This window comes from Diceros bicornis, chromosome 31 (genome assembly GCF_020826845.1).
Source record: "Diceros bicornis minor isolate mBicDic1 chromosome 31, mDicBic1.mat.cur, whole genome shotgun sequence".
In the NCBI taxonomy this organism is placed as follows: Eukaryota; Metazoa; Chordata; class Mammalia; order Perissodactyla; family Rhinocerotidae; genus Diceros; species Diceros bicornis.
This window is the reverse complement of record NC_080770.1, coordinates 3,798,133-3,811,156: the sequence shown is the minus strand read 5'-3', so window position 1 is coordinate 3,811,156 and position 13,024 is coordinate 3,798,133. Positions and strand designations below refer to the sequence as shown.

General features: G+C 50.7%; 1 protein-coding gene across 1 annotated transcript in view; it reads right to left on the bottom strand.

Moving 5' to 3' along the window:
* The window catches only part of SHANK2 (SH3 and multiple ankyrin repeat domains 2), a 572,646-nt gene that overhangs the window by 29,242 nt on the left and 530,380 nt on the right, over positions 1-13,024 (bottom strand). The window contains exon 17 of the mRNA XM_058526174.1: positions 1,087-1,222. Coding sequence (XP_058382157.1) covers positions 1,087-1,222 — 136 coding nt within the window. The remainder of the gene's footprint in view (positions 1-1,086; positions 1,223-13,024) is intronic.

Below are 13,024 nucleotides of genomic sequence, written 5' to 3'. Positions count from 1 at the left end.
CAGGGTGCTCTGGTGGACGGGGCCAGGCCCGCTCTGGAGGGCTCCCTGCCCCTCTGCACACAGCAGCACACGGGCACTGGGGGTCCCATCCTCTCGGCTGGGTGGGAAGCACAGCAGGTCTGCGGGGGGGGGGGGCGGGGGGGGGCCTGTCTAGCTCTCTGCACTGCGCCTGCGCCTGCCGGTGACTACGGGGACGGAAGATTCTGGTGGCCTCTGCAGTCCTTTGCTGCCACCTGCCAGCAGCCTCAGCAGGGGAGATTCCCCCTTGTGCCCCCCACACCCCCCATCATGGCAAGGACATGTGACTCCCACATGTGACATCCTCTCCCAGGGGAGCTGCCCTCCCACTGATTCAGGGGCCTGGACGAGCCCCCAAGCAGTGCTTCCAGGGAGGGCCGTGGTGGGTTACTCCCTCCTCCCCCTACAACCTCATGCTGCAGCCTCCCTGTCCACTGCTCACAGCCCCTCCTCCAGGCAGCCCTCCCTGGCTGTGCCGCCTGCTCTCTCTCCCTAGCCCAGGCTGAGGGCTCCTGGTGGGGTGGGTGGGAGGGGCACACACACTTGCTCTTGGGAAATGCTGGAATGCCAGAAGGACTAATGTGCTGCTCCAGCCTCTCCCCTCCCAAGGGGACCTGGGGGCATGTCTCCCCTCTGCAGGCCTCGCTCAGCCCCTATGCCCCCCAACTGTGGCCTCCATTGGGAAGGACAGTGGACCTGAGTCACTGTGGGGGGCCGGCAAACCGGCCCTCTGCAAACAGGGGGCCCTGTGGACCTTACTCCCTCCATGGCACAGGCTGCACTGTCGGGACCCATTGTCAGTGACCTATGGACAGCTGAGTTGGTGCAGGAGCGCCCCCAGGCCCTGGTCTGCTGAGCACAGCCCTTGCCTGAGGCCACCAATGCCCCGTGGGCAAGCCCCAGGTCATCTCCTAACCTCCTTTTCTGGCTTCTTTGCTCTTAATCTCTGGGGGACTGGACCCCCCACTGGGAGGAGATGGGGGGCACATATGAAAGCATGCAAGCACAGGGGGCTGGAGAGAAGGGCCCCGGCCCCCACCCACCCCACGGGCAGCGCAGGGCGGGCACCTTTCTTCCTGGCGGTGTCGTCCGGGTCGAGATTCCTGGTCACCGTGACCACCTTGAGGACAAGGTGGTTCCCTCCCTGGCGGATCATGTTCACCACCTGCCGGTGGCCGACTTTCACCACGTTCTCATTGTTAACCTGTGGAAGACAGGGCGGCGTCAGTGAGCTGGCGACCTGGGGAGGAGAGAGAGGCAGTACATGGCCCAGCACATGGCCCAGCCCACGGCAGAGACGGTGCTGCCCCCTAAAGGGGCAAATGCAGGGACGTCAGGAGACCGCTGTGTCTGGGAATCAAAGGTGCTTTCGGGGAAACAAGAGCGAGTGCCACGTGGCTGGCTGTGTGGGCCACTTAACGTGGCCGTGGAGGCGCGGAGCGGCCGGGCTTCTTGCAGCCGGGGTCCTGCAACTGGCACGTGGCAGTTTTCCACCGAGTGAGCAAGCGAGGAGCGCTCTGCAGCTGCTGGTGGACAGGACCGATTCTTATTTAACCTGAGGTTCTGAGGCAGACCTGGGAGCAATTTTCCTGGCTACTAGCTACGCGCAAAAAGCCCGACAGGAGATCCCTGGGGTCCAAGGTTGCAGCCCTACAGCTTTCCGTTTTCACAGGTCGGAAGAAACAGGGCACTTAACTGCTTCTCACATGTTTCGGGAGCATACGTCACAGACACAGCCCATTTCCTGCGGGCGCTCCCTCCCTCCTTCCCTCCCTCCCTCCTTCCTCATCTCCCGCCCTGGAGGCATGAAGAGGCATAACAGCTTGGCTGACAAGGTGCTAAGAGCCATGGGTCCCCTGCCCTTCTCATGGTGGGATAACTGCGCCCACCCGTGCTCCAGGGACCCCAGACGCTGCCTCCACCGCGGCCACCTCGGCGTTCACGGAGCTCTTGGCACCTTTCAGATCCCCTCACCTCCCCTTTTACCTCCATTTGCCCCCACCGTGGTGAACGTGGTTGGCACAGAAACGGACCCAAGGTGACGTGCCGCAGGCAGAGCAGAGGCTGGGCCTCAATCTCCAATGCACTCTGTGCCTCATCAGAAGCTGCAGACCTGCTCTGTCCACTGTCCCACCACCACTGCCAAATCAGAGCCACGAAGACAGACCAGGTGGGTGAGAGCATAAGAATTGGGGGGAAAGAGAGCTTTACCCCGTGCACCTCCCTTGATCACAGGTGTTTTGGACCCAGCCCTCCTACCCGCTGAAATGAACCCCTCCACGTGGGCTCTGTACCTGCAGTCCCCCAGCTCCTGGTGTGAGTGCCAGACACCCAAGGGCAGCAGAGAGAATGAACCCACAGGATGGCAAGGTTCATAACTACTCCATGCACTGTCTTTGAAGGAAGAAAACCATCTTGATTGTAAAGATCAAATAAGAAGCACCCAGATCCCTGTCCCCCTACCCCAGTGATCGCCTGTCACCATCCTGCTATACTCCCTTCTCCTGCTGTGGGTTCTTTAAAAACCTCTAAAGGACAGTGTAGCCACAGAGACATCAACAGGCATGGTAAATTCTCACAAATCTAACACCCCAGTAACCAGACCCCGATGAGAGGCTCCCGGCACCGATGACAGGCACACAGGTGAGCGGTGTGTTCACCCTGAATGGCATTTCCAGGCAGCGATGCTGGGCGTCCAGCAGGGGGACTCACAGTGGGACACGCTCTGCAGTCTCCCCTCTGCGGTGGCCAGCTCGTCCATTTCTCCCGGCTTTCCCGTGTCTTGGGAACCCCTTCAGCCCGGAACAGGCAAACTGGATGGTCGGCCACCCTACACTGCCCTGGGGGTGCGGCCTCCCTCCCGGCCAGGGGCAGGATGGTACTAGCAGGGGCCTTCGGAGAGAAATCTACTTAATTCTGAGCAACGGTGGTGGTCTTTGCAAAGTGATTTCTAGTGCCTCTGCTTTTCACCGATGTTCTTGGAGTGTCATTAGGAAACCAGGTGAGTTTAGGAAGTAAAGAAGCTGGATGGAGGCAAAGAGTGACAGTTCCACCAGGAGAGGAGTCTGTTGTCCCTGAGCTTCTAAGGGCAGAAGCAAACAGCTCAGCTCAGCCAGACCCCAGCTATGCTGGTGGCTCCGAGAAAGACCTGGAACACCAGCTCTGAGCCACGGCAGAGCTCTCCTCTCTCTTCTCCTGTAAGCACGCTGGAACAGCCTGCTCACGAAGTCACTCATTCTTTCACTCATTCAGTCATTCCATCAACATTTTTGCTCTGAGCGCGCACTAAACGTGAGGAGGTACAGGGGTAATGCTGGTGGATGGTGCATCCCCGCCCTCCCGACACTTACATTCTCACCGGGGAGCTGGGTGACACACAAGTCAACGAACAAATGGAATTTCAGGTGCTCTGAGCACCACCTGAGACAACAGCGCCGGGTGGAGAGAGGGAGCAGGCGCCCCTGCAGGGGATTGGGTGTGGGGAGCGAGATGGAGCGAAGCCTGAAAGCTCAAGGAGCGTGTTCCAGGGCCCTGCTCATCGTGGGTCCCAAGTGCAGGCGCTGGGCAGGGCTCCATGTTCTCTTCCTTAATCCCGTCACCCAGCACTCTGACGCTCGGGAGACCCGGCGACTGCACAGGGCTGAGCCGCTGGTAAATGGAGGAGCTGGGCCACACCTGGGCTCCTGATGGCAGGTGGGCTGGGGGGCACCTAGCAACCAGGCCATGGGTTGAGGAGACAGGGGTGGGGTAGGGTGGGATGGGGATGGACTTGACCTCTGACCTCCATCTAGTTGTCCTGCTGCCCCACTGCTGCCTGTTGACCCCTGCGGCCTTGAGCCCAACTTCCTAGAACTCTGTCCTCCGAACCTTCTGTGTCTGTGTGTTCTTGGTAGCTGGACGTTGTCCTCCCGGGACCCTGGCCAAGGTTTGTTCCTGTGCCTGGAGAGGGGCGGGGGGCTGGAATGTTTTGTCTGAAGTGTCAGAGACACTGTGACTTAGGGTCTGTGTTTTGGGGAAAGGTTCTCCAAAGGAATGAAACGCTCGTGGTGGGTTCTCAGGCCCTAGGGCTGCTGGGTGAGGGCATCTGCCGGGCCATCAGTGCCTGGAGGGGCTGTGGAGACAGAGCAACGAGCACAGGGGCTGAGGGCCTCAGTGACTTCCAGCGTCATCCAGCTCCTTCAGGCCCCCTGGCAGCTCTGCACCAACAGCCCAGCTCGTATCCTGGCACCACCTACTTGCTGGGTGACCTGGAGTGGCCCACACAACCTCTCTGTGCTCCAGCTGCCTGGTCGATGAAACGTGGGTGATGCGGGTCCTGCTTCCTGGAGTTGCCGTGAGGACTGGAAGAGCTAACGTGCACCCAGGGCCCGGCAGCCTCCAGGATCACCCTCCTCCGAGGGCCGGTCCACGTGCACAGTCACTCTCCCCCAGCCTGGCTCCTCCATTATCTGAGGTGCCCTGGCCCATCCTTTCTCAGAAGCCGCTGTTCCACCTGAGCTCCTGATGGCCGCACCAGCAGTGACAGGCACGGAAAGTGTTGTCTCGCTGCCAGTCCCGTGGGCAGGATCCCACCCCATGCCCTCCCAACAGACCTGCTTCTCCTGGCGGATCACAGCAAGGGGCAGGATGCTGGGAGAGCTCAGAGGAAATAATCTCCGATCTGCCCTGGAAATGCCTCTTGGCCTTCTATGCAGACCTGATGACAGTGGGGCTTAAGAAGCTCACCAGGGCTGGGGCTGAGCTGCAATCAGGAGTTCTTGATATCGGACTTCCCTCAATCCCCCGGGATCTCTAGACAGGCCCTGAGAATACACCACGGGACCCCCATCCAACTGACCCCAGGACAGGAAGTCCCTTTGGCGGAGAACTTGGCTGCACCCAAGAGGCTGTGCCCCGCCTTGACCTTAGGCGACGAGCAGAGCCCTCTAGCCCCGGACATGAGGGGTGGAGATGGCGGGTGAGGGTGGGGGGGCCGGGGGTGGGTGAGGGCCCAGCTCCCGGGAGCGATGGGGCCCTGATCACCTGCTCCGCCTGCTCCGCCAAGCGTGGAGGATCCATCCTGACCCGTCACCCACACAGACCTTTCAGGGTGGAACTGTGATCACCCCCCCCACCCCATCTCCCCCACCACCTCCAGGGCCATCACCAGGGCTCAGTGCCCGGCCCGCCGGAGCCTGCCCCGCCTGCCTGCCCTGGGTGCATCGTCTCTTTTCACATCCCCAGACACCTGTTAGGGCCGAGTTGTCGTCCCCAAATTCATATGCTGCCGTCCTAACCCCAGGACCTCAGGGTGTGACTGGATTTGGAAATAGGGTCTTTGCAGACGTAGTCAAGATGAGGTCATCAGGGTGGGTCCTAATCCTGTCCGACTGGTGTCCTTATAAAAAGGGGACATTCGGGGGGCCGGCCCGGTGGCGCAAGCGGTTAAGTGCGCGCGCTCCGCTGCGGCGGCCCGGGGTTCGCTGGTTCGGATCCCGGGCGTGCACCGACGCACTGCTTGGTAAGCCATGCTGTGGCGGCGTCCCATATAAAGTGGAGGAAGATGGGCACCGATGTTAGCCCAGGGCTGTCTTCCTCAGCAAAAAAAAGAGGAGGATTGGCGGATGTTAGCTCAGGGCTGATCTCCTCACAAAAAAAAAAAAAAAAAAAAAGGGGACATTCGGACACGGACAGGCAGGGAGAAGGCTGTATGAACACGAAGGCAGAGAGGGGTGGAAGGAACCCCACAGACTGCCGGCACACCCACCGCCAGCAGCTGGACCAGAAGCTCCCTCACCCCTTCAGATGGCACCGGCCCTGCCGACACCTCGGTCTGGACTTCTGGCCTCCAGGACCGGGAGATGAGACGATCCATTTCTGTTGTTCAAGCCACCTGTCCGCGGTGCTTTGTGACAACGCCCTTGAGTGTGTGGCCTCCCCACCGAGGGCTGGGCTGACTGCGGCCTCTGCTGCGGGGCTTCTGCTACTGCCCGGAGGCTCGCCTGCTCCCAGATCCTCCACGGCCCTCATGTGCTGTGGCCCCTGCCGTCTCTGGTTAGTCACTGAATCTCCCCTGCACCTTTCTTGCCCAAACCAGCTATCTCAGCCCCCTCTGTCTCCCTATCTGTATCTTTCAGCTCAAACCAGCCCGCCTCAGTGGCCAGAGAGGCGGCCCCTACTTGAAGCTGGGAACTCACGGGACAAACAATGGTGCACTTCCCAGGAGACTGGCCACCCCTCCCTGGGGGACTTTGGGGACCAGCCCTATCCTCCAGCCTCTGCAGTTATGTCCACTGCCCTAGGCTTGAGGCAGTGGGGAGGAGCTGTCTTGGCTAGCAGGTGACCCTGGAGTGACTGGTTTTGGTTCAAGGGAAGCTGGGAGGCAGGGGCTGAAGGAGCAGACCCTGGGGCTGTGGTCCACTCAGACCTGCAGAGATGGCAAACGCAGCTCTGGGTGGCGAAGGCCACGGCCCCCAGATGCTGCTGCTGCCGCAGACCCAGAGCCAGGGCTGGTCCTTGGGGCCTCCTGGGGGAGTGTCGAGGGTGGGACTTGGAAGGCAATGCCATGGGAGAATGACCGCAGGAGCCCAGGGAGGGGGCGGGCCACACAGACAGGAGCCCCTGGCCTGAGGCTGTGTGTATATAGAACTTCTCCCCTCCTCCCCCACTCAGAGGCCCATCAGAGACCGTCTCCTTTGAGTGGGGCCTGCACTGGACACTGGATGTGGCTCCCTGAGAAGACAGTCTTTCCAGGCACCCCCTGTTTCTGCCACTGGACTCAGATCTCCACGAGGCCTCCTGGCCCTGATCCTGTCTCCCTTCTCCTCCCTCCTCCTCCTGGGGCTGAGGGAACCCCTCTGCAGGGAGGGGGTGCCCTCCTAGACAGGTGCCGGGGCAGGGTTCAAGTCCCCGACTTCTTCTACCTGCAGGGGAACGTCTTTGCCTCCGGCACGGCTGTCTGCTGAGTCCCAGGGGTTCCTCTCTGGACTGGGCACGCAAGGGTGGGAGCTGCACCCCGGGCTGCCTGCCCTCCCCCGTGAAGACAGTGTGACACGTGTTCCCAGACACAAGGACGAGCTTCTCAAGCCTGCTGGGCCACAATGGGCAGCGACCCCCCGCTGCAGAGCCCGCTCTGCCCATGGGCCCCTCAGCTCTTCTTCCTTCTCCCTCCAGCTTCCCTCAACCACACCTGTCTTAAATTCTTATTCTGCTTTCCAAAGCAACTAAGCTTTGGAAGGAGTCCTTCCCCAAGAGCAAGAACTATACCAAGGTCAGAGTCGGGGGCTGTGTGGGCTCTCCTGAGCCCACAGCTGGCAGTGTGCCGGACAGCACTTTGACAGTGAGGGCACAGAGGTGCCAACTGGCGTGTGCTGTGATACCTATAAATATCCTCCTACGAGAAGGCACAAAAAGACTGCCAACACCGTTCAATGTGGAATCGACAAGACCAGGACTAAACCAGGTGGGACGGGGACATTCAGCTACGTCTTCCTTCCTAGTGCATGGGGACAGAGAGCAAAAGTTAGAGCCATGCTTTAGAATTTCCCAGCCTCTAAACAAACTTAAAATTCAGTTTAACCCACAATGGAACTTTGGAACCAGCTGTCGTCCTTAAAACAGATGCTCCGAGTTGCTCATGTGGTGACAGAAACCTCAGAGACTGAGTAGGTGAAATGCCTGCTGTTTTCTCAGATGCCCAGGTTGGCATCCTGAAATTTCATGGGGTTTCCGGTGTGCCTCAAAGAACCTGGACCTGCAATTCTGGCACATGGCCACCAGGAGGAGGTGTGCACCTTGATCTCTTGCCACATTTTCAGAAGGTTAAACCAAGTCCTGAGGCTCTTGGAGATTACAGCCTTGGAGTAGAAACTGTTCAGAAATCACAGATCCAGCTAACTGTAAGGAAGAGTGGCATGCCTCTCCATGCATCATCCTTACATGCTGTCATGGAGCGATTTATGGAGGGAGTAAACCATGGCCACATCTGGTGGGGGGCAGGAACCCCAGCCTGGCCCCCACGACGGTTCAGGGAAGTTCTGTGAAGAACAGGAATACAGGCCTTCCTTTGCACACTTTTGTGCATTTCTAAATCCTTCCTTCTTCCACTTAAATTGTTATTTAAAATATCAAACTTGTACGTGTACATAGTTTAGAGAGAGAGTTCTACATGGCTTGTTACAAAGCCAACAGGACCCCATCACCTAGCCCCACTTTCCAGTCCCAAAGCCTTCAGTCTGTTCTTTCTATATCTATCCTGAATTGCTAAACATGCTTATATTGTTGCTACTTGATGTTTAAATCTTAGATATTATTTGCTGACCCACCACTGTGGAAAATGATTTAGATCAGGGTTTCTCAACAGTGGCACTATTGCAATTTTGGACCAATTAATTCTTTGTTGCAGTTGTGCATTGTGGGATGTTTAGCAGCATCCCTGGATTCTACCCACTGGATGCCAGTAACATCCCCTCCCCCCAAATGTGACAACAAACAATGTTTCCAGACATTGCCAAATGTCCTCTGGGAGGTCACAGTCACCCTCAGTTGAGAACCACAAATTTAGCTCTTTTCCTTCATTCTCTTTCCCCTCTTTTCAAGTACTTCCTTCCTCTGGATATAGTTATATCATAATTTTAACTAGATCGACATTCAGGATTTACATCATGACTGGATAATATCTATTCATGGCTGAACCATATAGTATCTTACGATTACTTTGTCTTTCCTCTTATATTTTGTTTTCCCTGCAGCAAAATAATTTTCTGTTGTCTCTTTATTGGTTTAATTTTCTATGTACTTAACAGTCATTAAAATCTAAACACTTCCCTAATTATGTAAATCTCTTCAAAATCCTCAGATACTCTGGGTGTTTTGTTAAGTGTATCTTCTTGAAGAAATCACTCTTGAAACTTCTGCTCTTCTCTGAACAATGTGGTTCAGTGTTTTCTAGGCTTCTGTCCCCATCACTGTCATCCTCAAGACTCCTGGTTGTTTCTTGTGTTGGCTCACCTGAATCCTAGACCTCATGTATATATTTGTTTACTTGATATAAAGCCTCATTTATTGTAGAGGACATTCCCTAACTGCTTCCAAATAAAAGGAGTTTGGGAGATGACTTTTTTTTTTTTTTGAGACATTGCCTATTTGAAAACGTCTTTATCTGCACACTTAAATGGTAGTTTGGCTGGGTATAAAATTTGAGGTTTGAGGGTAAGGTAAAGTAAGCTCTTAAGACCAACTCTTCTGCAGGTAACAACTATAAAGTCTGGACAAAAACAATCCCCCCACCCCAAACCCAAACAAACACACACAGTTCCCTGAAAGCTCTGAGGAGTCAACAAAGGGAGGCAGATTTGGATGGGAGCGGCAAATTGGAAGATTTGGGCCAGGAACACAGTGTGGCAGGGGGCACCTAAAGCTCTGATAGAAACCGAATCCTTTTTGGTTTGAGAAATCAGAGGACAGAGGTCAGTGTGGCCACAGCTGTCAAAGTGAGGGGAGAATCTCAGAAGAGAGAGAGCCAGAGAAGAGTAGTTCCATGTTCTGTGTGTAAACTTCTTCCTAGTCTCTGGTTGATGTCTCACCTATGCATGCAGAGGGCAGACTCAGAACAGCTTGCAGATAAGGCTACAGTGCCTGAACTTAAATTTGAGCTGCTCTCACTGCAGGCTAGACAGAGTCTTCAATTTGAGTCTAACCAAGACAATTATCAGCTAAAACAAAAACATCAACACTCGTCAAAGAAATGTAACAGAATCTAGAGTTGCCACAGCCTAGCATTCACAATATTCAGGATACAATACAAATCTTCTTGATGAACCCAGAGATGACCAAGATGTTGGAACTATCAGAGAAGGACTTTAAAGCAGGTATTATAATGATACTCAATTGGATAAAGGAAAATATACTCATAATGAATAAAAGATAGGAAATCTCAGCAAAAAAATTAGAAATGTAAAAAGAATTAAGTGGAAATGTTAGAATTAAAAAACACATTATCTGAAATTTAAAAATGCACTGGATGGACTTAATAGCAGAATGGATATGTCATAGCAAAGAGTGAACTCGAAGATACATCATAGAACTGACCCAATATGAAGAAGAGAGAGAAAAGATTTTCAAAAGTGAATGGAGTCTTAATGACTTGTGGGACAATGTCAAATGTAACATGAGGATAATTAGAGTCCCAGAAGGGGAAAAAATTAGAGTCATAGAGCAGAGAGAGAAAATGGGTCACAAAAAATGTTTGAAAAAATAATGGCTGCAAACTTCCTCTATTAGGTGAAGGACATAAATTTACAGATTCAAGAAGCTCAGTGAAACCCAAACAGGAAAAATATAAAGAAAATCACACCTGGGCACATTATAGTAAATACTGAAAGCCAAAGATAAAGAGGAAACCTTAAAGCAGCCAGAGAAGAATGACACGTTACTTACAGAAGAACAATGATTTGAATGACTGTGGATTTCATATTAGAAACCATGGACACAAGGAGAGCATGGAATAACATTTTTAAACTGTGAAAGTAAAATAACTGTCAACCTAGAATTCTATATCCAGTGAAAATATCTTTAAAGAATGAAGGCAAAATAAAGACATTTATAGACAAATGAAAACCAAGAGAATTTGTTGCCAGCAGACCTGCACTACAACAAATGCTAAAGGAAGTTCTTCAAGCTGGAGGGAAATGATAGTAGATCTTTAGAAGGCATGAAGGTTATCAGAAATGGTAAATATCTAGGTAAAATACACAAGATTATTTTCCTCTTATTTAAAAAATAGATATGACTGTTTGAGGCAAATACAATATTGTTTTCTGGGGTTTATAATGTACATAGATATAATACCTAAGACAATTGTAGCATAATGGAAGGCAGGAGTGAAGCAGATATGCCTATGTGGTTGCAAAATTTTTATATTTCATGTGAAATGTGCAATGTAAATTCTAAGCAGATGGAAAAGTTAAGGATGTACACATAATCCTAGAGCCACCACTAAAAAGAATGTAAAGAAGTTCAGCTAAAAGCCGATAAATTAAAATAGAGTTCTAAAAGTTGTCAAATAATCCAAAATAAAGCAGAAAAGAGGAAAACAGAGGAGATAAACAGAAAACAAATAACCTGGTAGACCTGCAGTTGATAGCATCAATAATTATATTAAATGTTAATAGGATAAAACTTCAGTTAAAGGACAGATATTATAAAAATGGATTAAAAAGGAAGACTTAAATATGCTGTATGTTCACTTTAAATACAAAGACACAGAGAGGTTGAAAGTAAATAAATGGAAAAAGATATCCCATGGGTGGAGTGGCTATATTAATATCAGACAAAATAGACTTCAACCACTTTGAAAAAACATTGTCAATTCCTCAAAATATTAAACATAGAGTTATAATATGATCCAGAAACTTCACTCCTAAGTATATTCTCAAGAGAATTGACAACATGTTCACACAAATACCTGTAAACAAAAGTTCATGGTGGCATTATTCATAACAGCCAAAAAGTGGGGGTGAGAGGAATGGGAAATGACTGTTAACGGGCATGACATTTCTTGTTGGAGTGATAATATGTCCTAAAATTATATTGTGCTGATCATCGCACAACTCTCTGAATGTACTAAAATCCACTAGATTGTGCAGTTTAAAGGGTTGAATTTTATGGTATATGAATTATATCTCATTAAAGCTGTTCTTAAGAAAATAGACTTCAGGAAAAGAGTATTACCAGAAATAAAAAGAGACATTTCATAATAATCCAAGACATAATTCATAAGGAGAACATAACAATCATAAACATTTATGCACCTAATAACAGAGCCTCAATATAATGAAGCAAAATTTGACTGAATTAAAGAGAGAAATAGGCAACTCTGCAAACATAATTGGAAATTTTAATACTCCTTTCTCAAATTGATATAACAGTTAGACAAAAAAAATCAATAAAGACACAGATGATCTGCACAGACACCTTGAACTAACTGATATTTACAGAACAATACACCAACAACTACAGAACATACACTTTCTCCAAGAGCATGTGGGATGTTCACCAAAATAGACCACATGCTGGGCCACAGACTTCTAGGTTGGAAATAATTTTCCTTCAGAATTTTGAAGGCTGCGCTTCATTTATTTTAGTTTCCAGGTTTGTTATTTGAGGGATCTGATACCATTCACGTTTTGCAACTTTTATGGAACCTGCCTCCCCTCTCTGCTGCTGCCCTCCCTGCTCCCCCCCCCCCACTGCCACCTCCTAACTGGAGAATCTTGTAAGATACTCCTTTGTTCCAAGTCTTCTGAAATTTATTGATGTGCCTTGGTGTGACTCTGTTTTCATCTCTTATACTGCATACTCAGGGATTCTTTTCCATCAGGAGACTCATGTCCTTCAGTTCCAGAAAATTTCCTTCAATTATTTCTCGAATATTTCCTTGCTTTCATTTTCTCTTTGAGGTATCCTCATTTGGCACATGGTGGACCTTCTGGACTGTCCTCTAATTTAATTAACTTTCCTCTTCAATTTTCCATGTCTCTTTCTGGAGGATTATTTTCAATTTTATCTTTCAATCTAGCTATCAAAATGTTCATATTTGCTATAATATTTTTAATTTCAAGAGCTTTTTTTTGTTCTCTGAATGTTGCTTCAAAAAAGAGCATTTTAATCTTACTTCAAGGTTGCAATATCTTCTTGTAACTCACTGAGCATACTAATAATATCTTTTCATAATCTTATTCTCCCTGCATAATCTGTTTCCTCCATTTTTTTTTCATGGTATGTTTGTTTTGGGTTCTGTCTCTCATATTAATTATTTCATCAGTCTGGTGCACCTTGGCAGGCAGCTCATATTTAAGAGTGAACTCTAAAAGAGCTGATTTCTCTCCCAGCAAGTTTATTTTGTCAATACTGACAAACCAATCCTAAACTTTACATGGAAAGGAAAAAGACCCAAAATAGCCAACTCGATATTGAAGGAGAAGAACAAAGTCAGACGACTGACATTACCAAACTTCAAGACTTACTA